Below are 17,611 nucleotides of genomic sequence, written 5' to 3' on the forward strand. Positions count from 1 at the left end.
TTAGATCTTAACTTAAAAAGGCCATCAGAAATAATCATATTCCATTTTCACCTTCTTTCAGGGATATTATTTGGAATTAGGTATTTCACAGCTATACCTTCTTTCTAGCAGTAACATCGATCTTTTCCCATAGGGGTTGATTTTTGTGTGGTTGATTCATGTGTGGTGATCCAGGAACATTCTGACTTCCTGTCCACCCATACATCCTCATTTACCCAGTTCAGGATATCTTCTGGTACCTCCAAGGAGTCCTCAAGTTATTCTGACACAATAGCATCTGGAGGGCATAGGCATGTTTATGTCAAACAGTTATTTCTAGCCCATCTATCTTTCCAAAAAGTTACCTGTGCACTCAGTTTTACTAGGCATTCAAGCATATATAGAAAGCTGTGCTGCAAGTTCATGTTGCCAAAGTGGCACTCCAAAGGCTACAGGAAAGCCCAAGTTAAGGCTTCCCCTGACAGCCAGTTGCAATCATAGTTTTTTGAATCAGGAGATAGGCATGTGTAAATGACAGATTAAGTGTTTCCTTTTATCTACATGATTAATTTGATCCTCCCTGTCATTTGTAGTTGAGGCTCCTGTGGTGATATAATGGAAAAATCATGTTAAATCTAAGGGAAGGAACACCCGGGTTTCTTAATTCTTGTGTGAGTTTATGTATATGTGTGTCTGTGTTGCTGGGGATTGAACTCAAGGCCTCACACGTGCAAGCATTCTACCACTGAGCTATATTCCCAGTCCTGAACTTCTTCATTCTTCATCAGAATTTCCTTCTTCTAATTCTGCCATTTCAGTAGCAGAGTTCTTATGTTATTCTTCCAACTCTTGTAGCTACTTTGGTTTTGAGTAATCTTTAATCCAGTGCCCTTCTTTCCAGCAATAACATTGATCTTTTCCTACAGGGGTTGATTTTTCTTACCTTTGGGTTCTTCTCATATCCCTTTCTGTTTTTCCCTTGGCATCCTAAGTGAGCGCTGCTATAAGCAGGGAAGCCTCTGTTTCATTTTCTATTATTCCTTCAAATCTTATGCTTGATCTCTGTTGTTGCAAACTGCTAGCTGTGAGTGAAGCGAAATCACCACCTTTTTTTGTAGTTTCCTTTCTATATCAGGAATACTTTGGCTGATAAAACCCACGATTATCATATTTTTGATTTTCTGGAGTCTCAGGACTGGCATAAATATAGCATTGGTTCACCTGATGGCTGCAGTCCAAAAATTCTAAGGGATCTTCCTGTGGTTTTTGTTTAATAGCCTGTATTTCTTAAGACTCTCTAATCTAGAGAAAACCTTTGATGTTCTTCCAATAGGCATCTCCTACAATTTTCAAGATGGAGCAATCCACTGTCATTTATGTCCCAGTTGGAAGTTCTAGGTTTGGGATAGTTTATGGCTGCCTCTAGTCTAGCAGGATTCATTGGATCTGCTAGATCGAGCCATTTGGCTTCTTCTCTTCTTTCTCAAGAAACGTGTTCTTCAGCCATTAATTGGTGTTCATGAGAGCTTGACTATCAACCCAAAGGGAGAAAACAGAGGCAAACAAACCTTCCATGTGAAATTGATCATCCAATCATGAAGGATTGTCACTTCTCCAATTAGATAAATCAGAAATTGAGAAAGAGGAGTGCTTCATGATTACTCCAGCTTGTTATCCATTCATTCTCAATCCTGACAAAGCAAATATTGCTCTGCCTGGGCATAGTAGCACCCTGGCCAAATTAGGTGCCCTGATGGGTGCAGGAGGGAAAGACCATTGTAGACATTTCCTCCCTTCTGAATAATTTTTCTGCTGCTATATGCTCCCATTAGGGGACTTACTGTCTGCAACAACCAATAGAAGAGCTTGTGTAAGCAATGCCATTTGTGGATTTAAAACATTTGAAGATTTTTCTCCATCTTCTCCCATTCCATATCATGCAGGACAAGCTTAGGGGTTTTTTGTTTATTTTTTAATTTTTTATTTTTTTGCCTGCTGAATGATGATTTTACGTCTACACTGAGCAGGCCCACTTTGATAAAGTAACATGAAGCCTTCCCATTTGCCTTCTCTCTTACAAAATACTTCTAATTGTCAGATGGTATAATGATTTAGGGTCCCGTTTATAGGCCATTTTCCTCCCACGCCTAAAGCATATTGAGCAAGGGTCCCTCTATTAAATTTTCCCAGGGGCTCCTTGTACATAAAATCCAAGAAACAGAATAAAAATGGGAAGAAAGAGTTTTGAAGCCACATGTACCAAGGCAACTCACTCAACTGTTTCAAATTGAAACCAAGGGCTGGGGGTATAGCATGCATGAGGCCCCACATTCCATCCCCAGCACCACAAATAAGAGAAAAATCTTTTAAAAAGAAAAGAAAAAGGGAAGAAGAGAAAGAAAAAAAAAAAGTTGCAAAACACTTGAGTTTCTCTGCTCCAAGTGGTTGTGCACTAAAGTGACTGATCATTACAGAGGACAATCTGGGGAAGTCCCCAGGACAAACAGTACCTTGGCACTTCAGGGACTCTCTGGATGTCTGACCTAGTATCAGGGTCAGCCCACCTTGGGCACAAATTTCCTAACTGGCTCGCCAAAACTTACCAGTGAACCCCAAAATCATATTCATGTGTACAATGTGCAGCAAGCACCAAATATCAAACTGCAGCATCTGGATTAGAGAAAGTTTGAGAAGGTACCAATCAAAAGGTGAGGGAAAGTCAGATACACCTTCCCCCAGCAAGTACAATTGTGGGTTATATAAGGGAAAAGGGCACAAAAGGCAGAAACTGATAGTTTCACAAGTTTCAATAAAACCAGGGTTTTTAGATTTCTTGACTCCAGTGAACATCTGGTGAAATGAGCAATCTACAGTTCTGCAAATCAAGTTTATAAATCACTCCACAATACTGTTAGCTCATTCTTTTACAGTAAACATATCAGGGTTGTCAAAGACAATTGATAATTGATGATTATAAGAAAGGGAACAGAGAGTTTGTGTTCAAGGTCTAAAAAGCTTTACCACAGTAAAGAACATGCTCTGTCTAGTGCATCAAAAACTAGTGTTTGAACCCCACACAGTGGTGCACACCTCAGATCCCAGGGGTTTGGGAAGCTGAGACAGGAGGATTGCAAGTTCAAAGCCAGCCTTAGCAAAAGTCAGGAACTAAGCAACTCAGTGAGACCCTATCTCTAAATAAAATGCAAAATAGAACTGGGGATGTGGCTCAGTGGTTGAATGCCCCTGAGTTCAATCGCCAGTACTCCCCCTGCCAAAAAAAAACCTGGTGTTTGATGTTTGTTGTTTGGTACACACTGGGCACATGAATATGATTTGGGGGTTCATTAGCTAGGGATGGATAATGTACCAAGCCTTGTAAGAAAGAAAACCTTGTATTAATTTCATAATGAGGGTTCAGTTACAAAGGTACCATGTGGTCCAGCCCACCACGAGTACTTCTTTTATACCCTACTTTTTTTCTATGTTGAGCAGTCACAGTAACCATTTAAAAAAGAGTAAATAATATAATTCTATTTACCTACATAGAATGTTGCAATGAATTTCCTCAAAAAAGCATTCAAGGCTGGATGCAATGGTATAGGCCTCCAGCAATTCAGGAGGCTAAGGCAGGAGGATTGTCAAGTTTGAGGCCAGCCTCAGCAACTTAGGGGTTTTGCTTTGAGACAATTTTGCTTTGTCTCAAAATAAAAAGGGGTGTAGTTTAGTGGTGAATCACTCCTGTTCTCAGTCCCCAGTTTAAAAATAAACTCAAACTTCTCTCTCTCCAATTTCATTTCTTATAGACTTGGCCTGGGCCACTCTGTTCCAGCCTTAAGAACCTTCTTGCTTTTCCTTCAGTCCACCAGTTTCATTTTGACCTCAAGGTCTTTGCACTTGCTCTGTCCTCTTCCTAGCATGCCCTTTGCATGTCTTACTCTCTTATTTTGATCAAGTCCCTACTAAATTGTTATCTCCTCTGAGAGACCATACTGAGAAACCTATCAAGAAAGCACCTTAAATTCTGCCACCACTCTCTTAATATGACAGCTTCTATGTGACACTATATCAAGTATTACTATGTTTTTTGTCTGCCACCCTCCCTAGACTGTAAGCAGGGAGTCTGCCTTGCTCGTGGACATACATCCTATATTCCAAATGGTCTTTGGCACATAGTGAATAAATACTATTTGAGTGAATTAAGCAGTTATGAGTCAATTCCTTAATCTAGAAGTCATAAGATAGAGACTACTCTGACCCACAGTTCTATTTTGTTAATACAACAGCATATGACAGTGTTTTAAAAACAAGAATTAGTTGACAGCTTTTATAAATTGTGAAGTTTCACATAAAAAATTCCAACTTCTGGCTTCTTTTGAAAAATCAAGAGAGTTTTGTATTTGGGGGTCCCTTAGCAAAAAGGGACCTAGTAGAGCCTATTAGAGCCACTTGCTCCTTTCAGACCTGGATTACCCCAGACTCCACCACTCCCTGTTGCCTTCCTGACACTGATGGCATGCTTACACCTGACTCTGTTCACTGCCTTGTGTTAACCTGCCTGGCCCTGTAGGTTGTCAGGGCCTACAGGAAGCACATATGTGGTAAGTCTTCCAATACTCGTCCCATATATCTGTGTAATTGTTCATGTCTGACTTAGAAATGAAACTGGTCCTGTACTCCACCTCCAAGCCATAATTAGACACACATTTTAGCCTTTGGTGCCATTCCAGTTATAGAACCATCAACCTAGCCTGACAAACTCAGATGACTCTTCGTCACTTGAAAAGGCAGAAACAACCAATTGTGTTTCAAAATAGTTTTCACTTTTAGAAGGTTATTTTGGAAAACTTAAAAAAAAAACAAAACAGATTTGAAATATTTTTCTTTATTTTCAAAACCTCATGAATATCCCATCCAGATGTTTACCTAAAGTGATTCATTGGCCAGGGGGGCACACCCCGTGTCCTAAGAAAGAAAATAACCACATTTAATAATGGATGGTTATGTAGTCTACAGTTAGAATAAAGAGAAATATGCACACGCGCACAGACACGCACACACACACACAATAACACGAACTATGTTCTTTCACTCATTGTATTGCTGTGCCTACATATTTTAGAGGCAAGCATGTTTATTAAGCATCTGCTGTGTGTCAGGCACTATTCTAGGCAATTCTGGAACTGATATTTTGTCTTAGTCTCTAGGGAATCAGATAGCAAACACTAAAGAAACAAGTAAAGCAAATGTTATGCATAGCCAAAGTTGGGAAGTGCTATGGATAACAAGGAAAGTGGAGCAGGGTAAGGGATCTGGAGAGGACTGGCTGGTACCGTTAACAGTGTGATGAGGGTCGGCCACATTGAAAAGAGATTGAGCAGGTTGGAAAAACAGGGCAAGGGCGGGATGTGATTTAGCTAAGTGAGTCTGTGGGGAAAGAGCCTTCCAGGATAAGGAAAAATTTAGAGCAACTGCCCTGAAGTAGGAATATGCCTTATGTGTCAGGGAACAGTGTGACTACTCTGGCTGAGTCACTGTTAACCAACTGACGAAAGAACGAGGGCATGAATGCACACACTCTTCTCCACAGAGTACAGTTCCATGGGGGTAGCCTCGTCTCTTCAGCTTAAGAATATCCATCATTATTCTTAATTAACCTATATTTTAATTGGGCCATAACCTGAGCTTTGAGACTCTATGACAATATGCTGGTTCAATTTTCTAAGGGAAACTTAAGCAACGGGCCCCAGTGGGCCTTGCAGAGGGGATCCAGACCACACTGCTGTGTATGCATGATGAATTCTCACAAGCTGGCTGCATTTTATTATTCCCCACACACTCTCCCTTTCCATATATCAAACACTAGTGCTTTTCAAAGGCTTGGTCTGTGAGAAAAGAACGAGAGCTGAGATGTCTTATCTTCCTCTGCATGTTAATTACTCTGCCCTAAGTAATGTAGTTCAGAGGGCATCTCGTGAAAACCTCCCTAACAGAGCTTCATGTTTCCCCAATGCAGCTGCTGGCCAAGGACTGGCCGTTTGGAGCTGAGATGTGTAAGCTGGTCCCTTTCATACAGAAAGCCTCCGTGGGAATCACTGTGCTGAGTCTCTGTGCTCTAAGTATTGACAGGTAAGAGTTTATTTTTAAGCCAAGTTGATCCTAAACACTATTATACTGTTTGCTATGTTATTTAGACAATAAACTATGTTACTCAATAAAACCAAGCAGCTTGAAAAACAATTCCATTTTCACCTTCAGATATCGAGCTGTTGCTTCTTGGAGCCGAATTAAAGGAATAGGAGTTCCAAAATGGACAGCAGTAGAAATTGTTTTAATTTGGGTGATCTCTGTGGTTCTGGCTATCCCTGAAGCCATAGGTTTTGATCTGATTACAATGGACTACAAAGGGAATCGCCTGCGAATCTGCTTGCTTCACCCCATTCAGAAAACAACCTTCATGCAGGTAAATTTTACTCTGCCCCCACTTTCTGCTCCTGTCTTATAAATGTATAGCTATTTTCCCCCAGTCCCTCTTCAAGAAGCTATTGATTTATGACTGTCCTTGGCATAAATTAAGAGTGTAGATCCCAGGACTGTGGGTTAACATTGACTAATGACCCGAGCTGCAAGAATTGAATTCGCTGCTTCTCCCAGAACACCCAATCTCAGGGATACAAATAAACCAAATTTACATGAGAACTGATATGAATTTATGATTTTTCTATTGAAAGCCATGGAAGGACTGACCACCTTTATATATCTGCACAACACAACACAGCATTGGAGGAATGAGTGATTCTGCAAATGTTCTAGTAGAAGACATGGCTGGGTTATGAATAGCAAGAATGCTCTCTATATTTGATGCTAAAGGGAAGCTGCCTCTGCAAATAATTTTTCAATAAATGGCCATTTATTGAAGAATGCTTTGTAGTTGTAGTTTTCAGTACAGGGGATTGAACCCAGACCCTAAGCGCTCTACAATGGAGCTATATATCCAGTGCCCTTTTGCGCTATTTTTTAGAGACAGAATCCCACTATGTTGCCCTGGCTTGGCCTGGAGCTTGTGATCCTTCTGCCTCAGCTTCCTGAGTACTGGGATTATAAGGATGCACTACTGCACCCAGTATAAAGAATATTTGATTGGGAAATAGGAAAAGATTCTACCTCTAAAAGATCGAATCTAAGTGTAAAAGTTCTGTTCCACAGAATGGGTTAAGAGAAAATGCAAAGGGGCTGGTCTAACTATAGCCAAAGATTATTTTCTATTTTACATACAATAATACTATATTAAACTTGTCTAACTGTGTATATCACAGTAAGTAAAATAAAAATGGTATTAATGTGAAATTGAGAATAAAATTTTTGCTTGTTTATTAGTAAAAAGGGGGAGAAATGCTGCATCTATTATATGAATTATTCTCCAACACAGATATGTGGAGCAGTAATATTTTTTAAAAGATAACATTGCAGAAAAAGAACAAGAGGAAAAACATTTCACAAGCACTTTGATTTTTTAAATTGAGATCTTCTATTTATATACATTTTTGACCCAAATGATTAATATAGACCTTTTCATGTCTGTTTTTCCCATTAAACACACTAAAAAGTGAAAACTTCACCTACATACTAGGATATTTTTACACATTCACATATAGTATTTCACAAAAAGAATCCCCTTATGATAATTTACCTAAAGATGAACACTGAATCACCATATATTTCAAATTAAGTCCAGCTGCTTAAATTTTATGCATAATCATTCTCCACTGCCCCAAATAACTGAAATGTTTTTAAGAAAAGATTGTTTAATTTAATATATGTACTTAATTACTTGTGGACTTAAGGATTCTTTATGGCATTTGTAAAACAGATCTACTTTAGAAGAGAATTGCTCCTTTATGAATTGCTTTTTAAGATTAACTTTTGGCATATGAGATTTTTTTTTAAAGAGCAGTATCAACCATAGAAAATTCTCTCTCCCCCATAGTTTTACAAGACAGCCAAAGACTGGTGGCTATTCAGTTTCTACTTCTGCTTGCCATTGGCCATCACTGCCCTATTTTATACCCTGATGACATGTGAAATGTTGAGAAAGAAGAGTGGCATGCAGATCGCCTTGAATGACCACCTAAAGCAGGTAAGAAGAAAAATGATTATGATGACAATAAACTAAAATTTCACATCAGAGCATATTTCCATTTTTTCCTTCAGATACTCTTTAACTATAAGGAATATTTTAATTTTATCTATTTAGAAGTGCTCTATAGAATCTAAAAGGACCTAGAGAAACTGAAAGATGAACCCTTCATCATTTTAGTTCTAATTGACATTAACAATTCCAAAGAAATATCAGCTTCCTAAATTCTTACAAATATAGCTGGTTTTATAAGGAATATCAAATATTCTGTTTGGGAAGAGTGTATGCTGTGAATATAAAAGGGTCACGTTTAAGGGTCTGACTGGTTTTATTTCAGAGACGAGAAGTGGCCAAAACAGTGTTTTGCCTGGTCCTCGTTTTTGCCCTCTGTTGGCTTCCCCTTCACCTCAGCAGGATCTTGAAGCTCACTATTTATGATCAGAATGATCCCAACAGATGTGAACTTTTGAGGTAAGAAAGGTGGAATAGAAATCATTTTGTAAATAAATACCATGCAGAAGTGTTTCCATCGATCTCTTTCATAGGCACACAGAGTATCACTTTTCTAGTCCTTAGGGAGCAATTAAGACTCCCAATTCTACAGTCCTATCTTAGGGGGAAGAGTTAGGGGGACCTGGGACAAACCGGGAACACAGAGACAAGAGTGATGAGTGAGTGGCAAGACTGACAATGTCAGATCTGATTCTCCCTGGCATTTAGAAATGCTTTCTTTTCAGCCAGCCTCAGCACTTCCCAGTGAAGTTGTATTTTAAAAAAGGAAAGCTGGACACGGGAGGGGACCACGAGGGAGGGCAATGGAGATGAGAGAGACAGAATGAGTGACAGAGACAAGGAACAGCCATCATTACTAGCAAATTAGGGACAAATTCAGAACCACTGGATCTAGGCAATATTTTTTCCCCTCACAAGAACACAAAAGTCTGCAATGAACACATGCTCAGAGCAGAACCTTTTCAAGACATGTTGTGGGTTTCTGTTTGCAGCTTTTTATTGGTATTGGATTATATCGGCATCAATATGGCCTCCTTGAATTCCTGCATTAATCCAATCGCTCTCTACTTGGTGAGCAAAAGATTCAAAAATTGCTTTAAGGTAAGAGAATATTTCAAAAGAAAAAGTTCTTTGTAATTTGACATCAAATATAACCCTTTGAAATCATCAATATTTCTATCTGAACACATCGAGCAAATTGTTTTTACGTTTCCCTTGCATCACATCATAGGTGACTTTTAAAACATGAATTTGGCTTATAAGTCACTAGAGTCAATTTTTGCCTCTAAATCCTAGCCAGCCATTCCCTGTTGCCAAGCCAGTTATGCTCATGGAATTGCTCAGGAAGTTAATAAAAGTTATACTCATTGCTGTCTGACAGATGTCACAAAATAAAATAAAAGCTGAACATGATTAAATGTACTGTTCTTCTGTTCTTGGCAGATTTGGGACTATTTAGCCATAATTTGTATTATGAAATGTTAGTCCCTTTTTCATATCTGCTATGAGAATAGCAAGTCAAACAAAGAAATATGAATCAAGTTCCACTTCTTCTTTTCCCTGTCTTGTACAGCAGAGATGTGCTGCTCCTTTGGGGTGTCTCCTCGTTCCTCATTTAGCTGCTAACACTGTAACATCCATCCACCTATCCATTCACTCCTTCAACAACCCAACATGAATAAAACATGCCCTCCCCTTGGATGGGCATGATCCATTGTCCCTGGTATTTCATTTTGGAAAGCCAAAAACTTGGCTTCCTTGTAAAAAAGAAAGCAGTCTACAAAACTCTTTGGTCACTCATACTCAGATTTTAGAACTGGAAGAGAACTTTTATCAACTCTGTCATTATACAGAACAGAAAATAGTGAACCTCCCAATCTCTCTCTCTCTTTTTTTTTTTTTTTTTTTTTGTACCCAGGATTGTTTAACCACTGAGCAACATCCTCATCCCTTTTTATTTATTTTTCATTTTTTATTTTGATTCAGGATCTTGCTCAATTGTTTAGGGCCTTTCTAAATTGCTGAGGCTACCTTTGAACTTGCAATCCCCTGCCTCAGCCTCCCAAGACACTGAGATTACAGGCATGTGCCACCATGCCCAACCATCCCAATTTCTTATACGTACAGTTTCTCAGAAAACAGAGTGAATGAAGTTTTGAATTTTTAAAAAGTCCAAGGGGGGAAAAAAAACTAAACAAATACAACTGAGACACTTGTATACTTCATAGCCTTATTATATAACAACATTGAAAAGGTGTTGAGAATATGTGGCTGAAAAAAAATAACAAAGTAATATTAAATTCATTGACTTAGAAAGAGGTTTATGATACTGTTAAGTAAGAAAAAACAGGTTATGAAGTATGCATATAGGACAATCTCATGAAAACAAAACACACATTCTTAAACATCTACCTAAATGCAGTCATATATGTGGTGACATTTCTGTTTGTAAGGAGAAAAGGTTTTAAATTCTCTATTTATCCAATAGTGTGTTAATCAAGTCATCAAGAGTATATATCAAGAATTAAGAGTAGTTTTCTTTTGATGAGGAATTTTGATTACATAGATTTTTTTTCCTTCTTTGTATTTTTTTAGTGAAACATTTTATGAGTCCACTGATATAATTATATCTCGTTAAGGGGGAAATAAAAGAGCATGGAAATAATGGGCCCCAGAACCCTCAGTCCTGCAGAGAAAGTCCAACCCTAGAGAGCAGGAAGAGTGGTGACAGAGAGCCATGTACACGTATGACGAGCTGCTTTGTTTTGTAGTCATGCTTGTGCTGCTGGTGCCAGTCATTTGAAGAAAAACAGTCCTTGGAGGAAAAGCAGTCGTGCTTAAAGTTCAAAGCCAATGATCACGGATATGACAACTTCCGTTCCAGTAATAAATACAGCTCATCTTGAAAGAACAAATATTCACTTAATCTCATTTTCTTTACTTTGGACAGAAGTCATTAAAACAAAATGAAACATTTGACAAAACAAAACAAAAATCTGTATGTTTGTACGACACCATGTAAAAATTTAAGCAGGGTTATTTTAGCACTCATAGTTACACCTGCCATTTTATGAGCTGTTTACAAAATGAGAAGAAAACCAGTGAGAATTAGGAAAGCCTCATTGTGAAAGCACTTAATTTTTTACAATTAGCACTTCAACGTAGTTCTTAATCATTTCCAGTATATTCATACACTCCTTAGATTTAAAAATGAGCTCACTCATAATTCCTGATAAAGAGGTTTATTTTTAAATCAGATGAATCTGAATAAAGAAAAAATGTGTCACTGTAGAACATATTTTTAAGTAAAGTTTCAATCGCTCACTCTGAAACTGTAAAAATTCATTAATAAACAACTTTTCAATGAATGGCATCACATCATTTGATCAAACTGTCAATGAATGCAAAATGCAAAAACAGTCCAACTGGTTTATTTTTTGCATGTTAGAAACATTTAGGAGATCAGGAGGGAGTATCAGAAACAGAGATCAAGGCTAAGTTTTTAAAAATAATTACAGTCTTTACATTCAAATAAAATCAAATATCATGAAGAGAGAGAGGTTTGAACTGCTATCACAGGAGACTTTGAAATCTCCCCATCACATGCTCTGCAAAGAAAATACCACCTATGATTTTTTCACGATTATTAAATATTCTTCCTTCAGTATAGTAGTTCACTTAGTTTTAGTCATCTGTAAATACTTAACTACACACACTACATGTAGATGATTAAACAAGGGGCAGGCCCCAGTGTTAATAGCTTTACGATGGAGATTCCAGTGACCTCCAAATGGACAAAATGTGAATTGCCTGGTGCAGTGTCCACACAGAGAAAGAGCAAGGTGCACCCTTCCTCCTTGATATAGTCAAAATGATCTCTAGCATTAAGTATACTTAGAATACTATTTTTTAAAATCACACAAATTAATCAATTTAACAGCTACCTGTGAGGCTTATTACTAATATATTTTAATTGTTTTTGTAAATACCCAACAGAAATGTGTTCTCTACAAGGTGCTTTTCTATCACCAGGAGGCAAAACTGCTTTTTCAGGAGTGTAAAAAGAACTCTTCACTTTGTGCATTCTGGTCTAATTTTTTAATCTCTGAAGCAAAGTGCCTTAGGTTAATTTGGGATGAGATGCGTGTGAAAGTATGTACAAGAGAAAATGGCAGAGAGAGGAAATGAGGTGGGGTGGGAGGAAACCCATGGGGACAGATTCCCATTCTTAGCCTGGAGTTCGTCACTGCCCCGTCACATCAATGCAAAAGGTCCTGATTCTGTTCCAACAAAACACAGTTCAGTATTCTCAGAGTGACTTCAGGAACAAATTGGGCCCAAGAGCTTTATGTCTTAAAATATAACAGAATTTCCAATTTTATTTCTTTTAGGAAGTCAGGCTACATGTTGGAAATAAGCTAGGAATGTTGTTTTCTCCCAGAACCTAATGTGACAATACAATAAACTGAAACTCAACAATGTGGCCAAAAAAAAAAAAAAAAAAAATACAAAAAAACAAGGGCAATAATTAGTTCAATGCCACTTGGATTCTTTTTGCAAATCATACACAGTCTTATTAATTTCTTCTCACTTTTTCAAATGCCTGTCATCATAAAAGACATTTTGGATTTTCAACTTTAACTTTGGGTCACTAATGTCTTCAGTCTGTGAACATATCTTTTATTCCTATTTCAGTTTTAGATCATTTTATTATCATGTACTAAGATCTTAAATCCTAATATACTTCTCATTTACACCCTAAAGCTGTTCCTTCTCCATGTCAGAATCCTGGTCTGTATCATCTTGCCAAATTTTAAAGCTGATACTAAGAATACTTATATACTATTTGTAATGAAATCATGCTCAATAGCTTTTTAAAAAAAATTGTTCAAAATTTTGACATACTGATAAAGCATGATTTCTTTGCATGATTAAAACCAAGATAGAAAAAGTGCTACTATTTAACTTTAAAACATATTTCCTAGTACAAAGAGCTATTTAATATAGCAACATGAATTGTGTTAACATGGATCTTACAGCTAAAAAATTTGTAAGTGATTTTAATCTATTTTCTTCCTTATTACTCACTGTTGACAGGGGCATAAGTTCAGACCCCTTTCAGTATTGACAGCTTACACATGGCCAAAGGAATACAGTTTATAGCAGAACATGGGTATGCTGTAGCTAACTTTATAAAATTGTAATATAACCATGTAAAATAATTATATATTTTGATTTTAATGTGGTCACTTAAAGTGGCAACTACTGTAGTTGCTATTTTCTTATGTAAACAAAACCAATAAAATTTGAGTTGTTTAAAAAAACAGCTTATCTTTCACTGTGCAGGTACTAACTTATTAGACACTGAATAAGTGTTTAAAGGAAATAGAGATGTTATAAATGGACATTATTTATGTTAAACATACAATTAACAAAGAAATATATGTTATTAAATTAAAATGCCACATTTCTAGTCTTTAAACTATGTCGTTGGTATGCTTCATTGTGTGAGAAACCAAATATACAGACAGACATTGAAGTTCCCAAGGTCAGTATCTGGTTGATATCTTAATGTCCATCTTCCTCTGGTTGTCTACTTCTGGAGCATTTCACTCCTTAATCATTATTGTACCATAAGCAAAGAGGAAAGGCTGAAATGATATTTGAGGGTTATCCATTTCATTTCAAAGGCTTCTTTTAGTGTTTACTATGTGCAAGGCAGAATGAATTACTACAGGTTAAGCATCCCTCATCAGAAAATTTGAATCCAAAATGCTCCAAAATCCAAAACTTTTTGAGCACTGACATGATTCCAGAAAAATCCATAATTGATCTCATGTAATAGGTTGCAGTCAAAATGCAGACCACCACATATACTACTATTTATGTTACCATAAAATTACCTTCAAGCTATATGTATGAGGTGTAAATGAAACATGAACTGATCTCCTGCTTGTACTTGGGCCCCAACCCCAAGATATTTCATTAAATATATGTAAGTATTCCAAAATCCAAGAGAGGCTCAAATAAAAGTTAGAAAGAATAGAACAAAAGAAAGAAGAGATAGTGAATAAAATATTATAGATCACAAATGCAAGAGGAATGGACAGAGAAGAGTTCAGAAAAGACTAGAAGGAACAAGGAAGACCAGTGTCATAAAAGTCAAGGGGAAGGGGGTGCAAGACAACGGTATAGACTGATAATCTGAGTAAAATGGTGACTTTTCAAGGTGGAGATTAGACAAAGAGTGAGGATCTCACCTGGAGCAGCTAGTGAGGTACATGTGTCGTGACAGCATGTGTCACCTGAGCACCAGGGAAGAATTAAACTTCTGTAAAGACAGTGGATTAAAAATATTTTTTTATTTTACCTGCTATAACTCCACTAAAATGACAGAAAAAAAGTAAAAGGTAAAACTCACAAGGACAGAGATGAAAGAGAAGACACCAGTCAACTAGAAATGCTAGTCAAATTGTGCAAGAACATAGCCAGATAGATAAGGGACAGCTATTCTGATTTCTGCTTTCTTTGTTAAGTGTCCACCTGTGAGGTAGGCTAACATGGTTCATGATCCAGAATAAACTCAGGAACCAGATGCAGCAGACACCTCTGAAAACACCAGACTGAAGTGGGGCCAAAAACAAAGGACTTGAAACTCTAACACACAGCTGCCCTGTATATCTGGTGACTACCACCAGTCAGCTAAAAGACAGGTGGTTTGCTGTTTCCAGATAATCTCTACCAGATTATCTATGATCTGGAGTTGGTCACAGCAAGGATAGTGGAAAGTAGAAATGTGACCCCTTACTGGAATCAGGTAGTAAGCAAAGACCTGTCTCACAGATGGACAATGAGATCTCCAGCTCTGAACCCTGCTATGAGTGACTAGTAGCCTTGTATATCCCAGGCAAGAAAGTGAAGATTCTGTTCTGAGGAAATAAAAAGGCCAAGGAGAAAACAATCCTACAGATATCAGCACTGAGGATAAGGGAAATTTTCACCAAAATGAGTTATGTCTGTATCCCATTCTGCCCACATACATAGAATTTCCAAGTTGCCTCTTAAAGTCAAATTTATAAAAATAAGTAAGTACAGAAAAGTCAAAGGACATTTTAGGGAACTTTGAAGTGGAGGACAGAAGTTGAAAAAAGTGGGGAGACTGAGGAAACAGAAGAAGTTCAGGGACTAAAATAAAAATCAACAAAACTATCACTAATTTTCTCAGAGCACTAAGAAACAAAAAGCATTATTAGTTGCTTAATGAACAAAAGCAGCACTATAGAATTAAGAAACTGCTTAAAAACCTAAAATAGGCTTGAGGCAGTAAATTAAAACACAATAAAAGAATTTCAAAAGTCAAAATTAAGGAAAGTAGAATGTGAAATTACCCTACCAAAGTGTGCTTCAGGACTCAAGGAAGGAAGTTAAGGAATTCAGGAAACAGGTGACTCCAGTAGAGGAAAGAATCAAAAACAGTTCCCAAGATGACAGATAGGGGAAAGTTCTCTTCAGCCTATGAAACAGTCGGTCTGGGTAGGAGCAGAAAAGCGAGGAAGTCTATCTCTAAGAAGAAAACAGAACAGAGATTGCCTCATACATTGAACCACATCCATGGGAATTTTGTAGCTCTGCAAAAGCATCTGAGGATAAGTGAATGACAGGTATGTAGAAAAGTAAGCAAATGAAATATAATTGGGCAATTATTAATCTCCCCCAAGTTCTTTCTTATATAAAATGTGTGTATATATACATATATATATACACATAAATGTATGTATATATACAATATATATAAGTGCACATATACATATATGAACAGATATGTTCAGAGCTACATGACTTGGATATAATCATATCTATACTGTAAACATAAGATTATTTTAACCAAAACTAAGATGCATATAAATTGGAAAGAAAAGTGTGCTTGATGGTAATGGGGTAAGACAACAAAATCTGTTTTTCCTATAGTAAATATTCTAACACCCATTTTGGAAAATATTGGGAACTTGTCTAGAGAAGATGAAGATATGCTTCACCTAGGACTAAAAAATTCTATTTGTAGAGAAACTGCTGATGCAACCAGCACAGATACTAAAATGTTCACAGAAACATTGTTTATTTCAGCCAACGAACAACTCAAATTTCAACAATAATAATTTAAATAACAAATTTAGTGAAACACTTTACAGCATTCCATAAAGTGGAAAGTTCTTCAACAGGTTGTTAGACCTCAGAGCTATTGACATTTTGGGTCAGAAAATTGTTCATTGTGGGAATGATCCTGTACAATGTACGCTATTTAGCCACATCCCTGGCCCCTAACTGCTAGATTCCAAAAGTATCCTCCCAAGTTGTGGAAATCAAAATGTTTCCAGACATTGTCAGATACCTCTTGAAAGGAAGCACTCCCATTGAGAACTGTTGTATTACAGTATGATTCCACTGATATGAAGTTCAAAATGTGACCAAATTCACCTATATTTTATGGGAATACATACACATTTGATAAAAATCAATAAGGGAAAGCAAGGAAATTAACCTACAAACAAGGATGATTACCATTCATGGGAGACAGGGAATGTTGTGACTTGGAAGAGATACATAAAGAGTATCAGGCTTTGGAGAAGTATTTATAATGATTACTTATTGTATTATTATTTATGTAATTATTTGTATATAAATATTCACAGTAGTATAAAACATTATTATGTTAATCTATCATACAACATATTTATATAATAAAGTTTTATAATTATTTCTTCAAGTATATATATTTTTTCTTCAAGTATATATATCTCATGCCCTTTTCCGTACTTGCATTTCACAATTTAAAAAGTAAACAAACCATAGGAAGTAAAAAGCTAACCTATAATTGAAGAATTAAAACATAGTAGTAAAAGCATGTTATTTAGAAATATGGAAAGGAAAGCCTGAAAGAGCAAGGGGGAACAAAAAAGAAAAACAAAAAGGAAATTATTGTTTTAAGGTATGGAATTCAGGATAGTCAAGAGGAAGTGAAAGGAAGATATGATTATTTGTTATGAGCCTCATTGCACTGAACTAGGGGTGTGTTTGTGTATGTGTCTCATAAATATAAAAACTAACTTTGAAAACAGAATACTGGTAGAGTGGGGCACATGGTCACATTCACATTCAAGCTAGATTGTTTATCTTGCTTATTAATCACAATGGTGTTTATTAATTATAATGGTGCCGAGTGTCCAATTCTTTTGAGTTGGGAAAAGTATAAGCAGATTAATTTACTAAATAAAAAATATAAGGGTGTTATGTAATGCTGATTAAAGATTTATTATATAAACAAACCCTAAAGGGGATTTTAAAACCAAAATACATTCAAGATACAAACCAAGTCAATTAAAAATGTTTTACTAAATTCCTGAAAGTTTAAAATTTTTGGCATAATCAGAGGAAAAAACAATTACAGGTAGTTGAAAGTGAGTTTTGTTTCATATCACAGCTGGTACT

General features: G+C 36.7%; 1 protein-coding gene across 1 annotated transcript in view; it reads left to right on the top strand.

The window, feature by feature from the left end:
* EDNRB (endothelin receptor type B) overlaps positions 1-16,884 on the top strand; it is a 36,467-nt gene extending 19,583 nt beyond the window's left edge. The window contains exons 3-8 of the mRNA XM_079137633.1: positions 5,993-6,105; positions 6,235-6,439; positions 7,964-8,113; positions 8,451-8,584; positions 9,118-9,226; positions 10,897-16,884. Coding sequence (XP_078993759.1) covers positions 5,993-6,105; positions 6,235-6,439; positions 7,964-8,113; positions 8,451-8,584; positions 9,118-9,226; positions 10,897-11,031 — 846 coding nt within the window. The 3' untranslated portion in view covers positions 11,032-16,884. The remainder of the gene's footprint in view (positions 1-5,992; positions 6,106-6,234; positions 6,440-7,963; positions 8,114-8,450; positions 8,585-9,117; positions 9,227-10,896) is intronic.
* The last annotated feature ends 727 nt before the right edge of the window (positions 16,885-17,611 follow it).

The sequence above is a fragment of the Sciurus vulgaris genome (genome assembly GCF_902686455.1).
Source record: "Sciurus vulgaris genome assembly, chromosome: 4".
Lineage (NCBI taxonomy): Eukaryota > Metazoa > Chordata > Mammalia > Rodentia > Sciuridae > Sciurus > Sciurus vulgaris.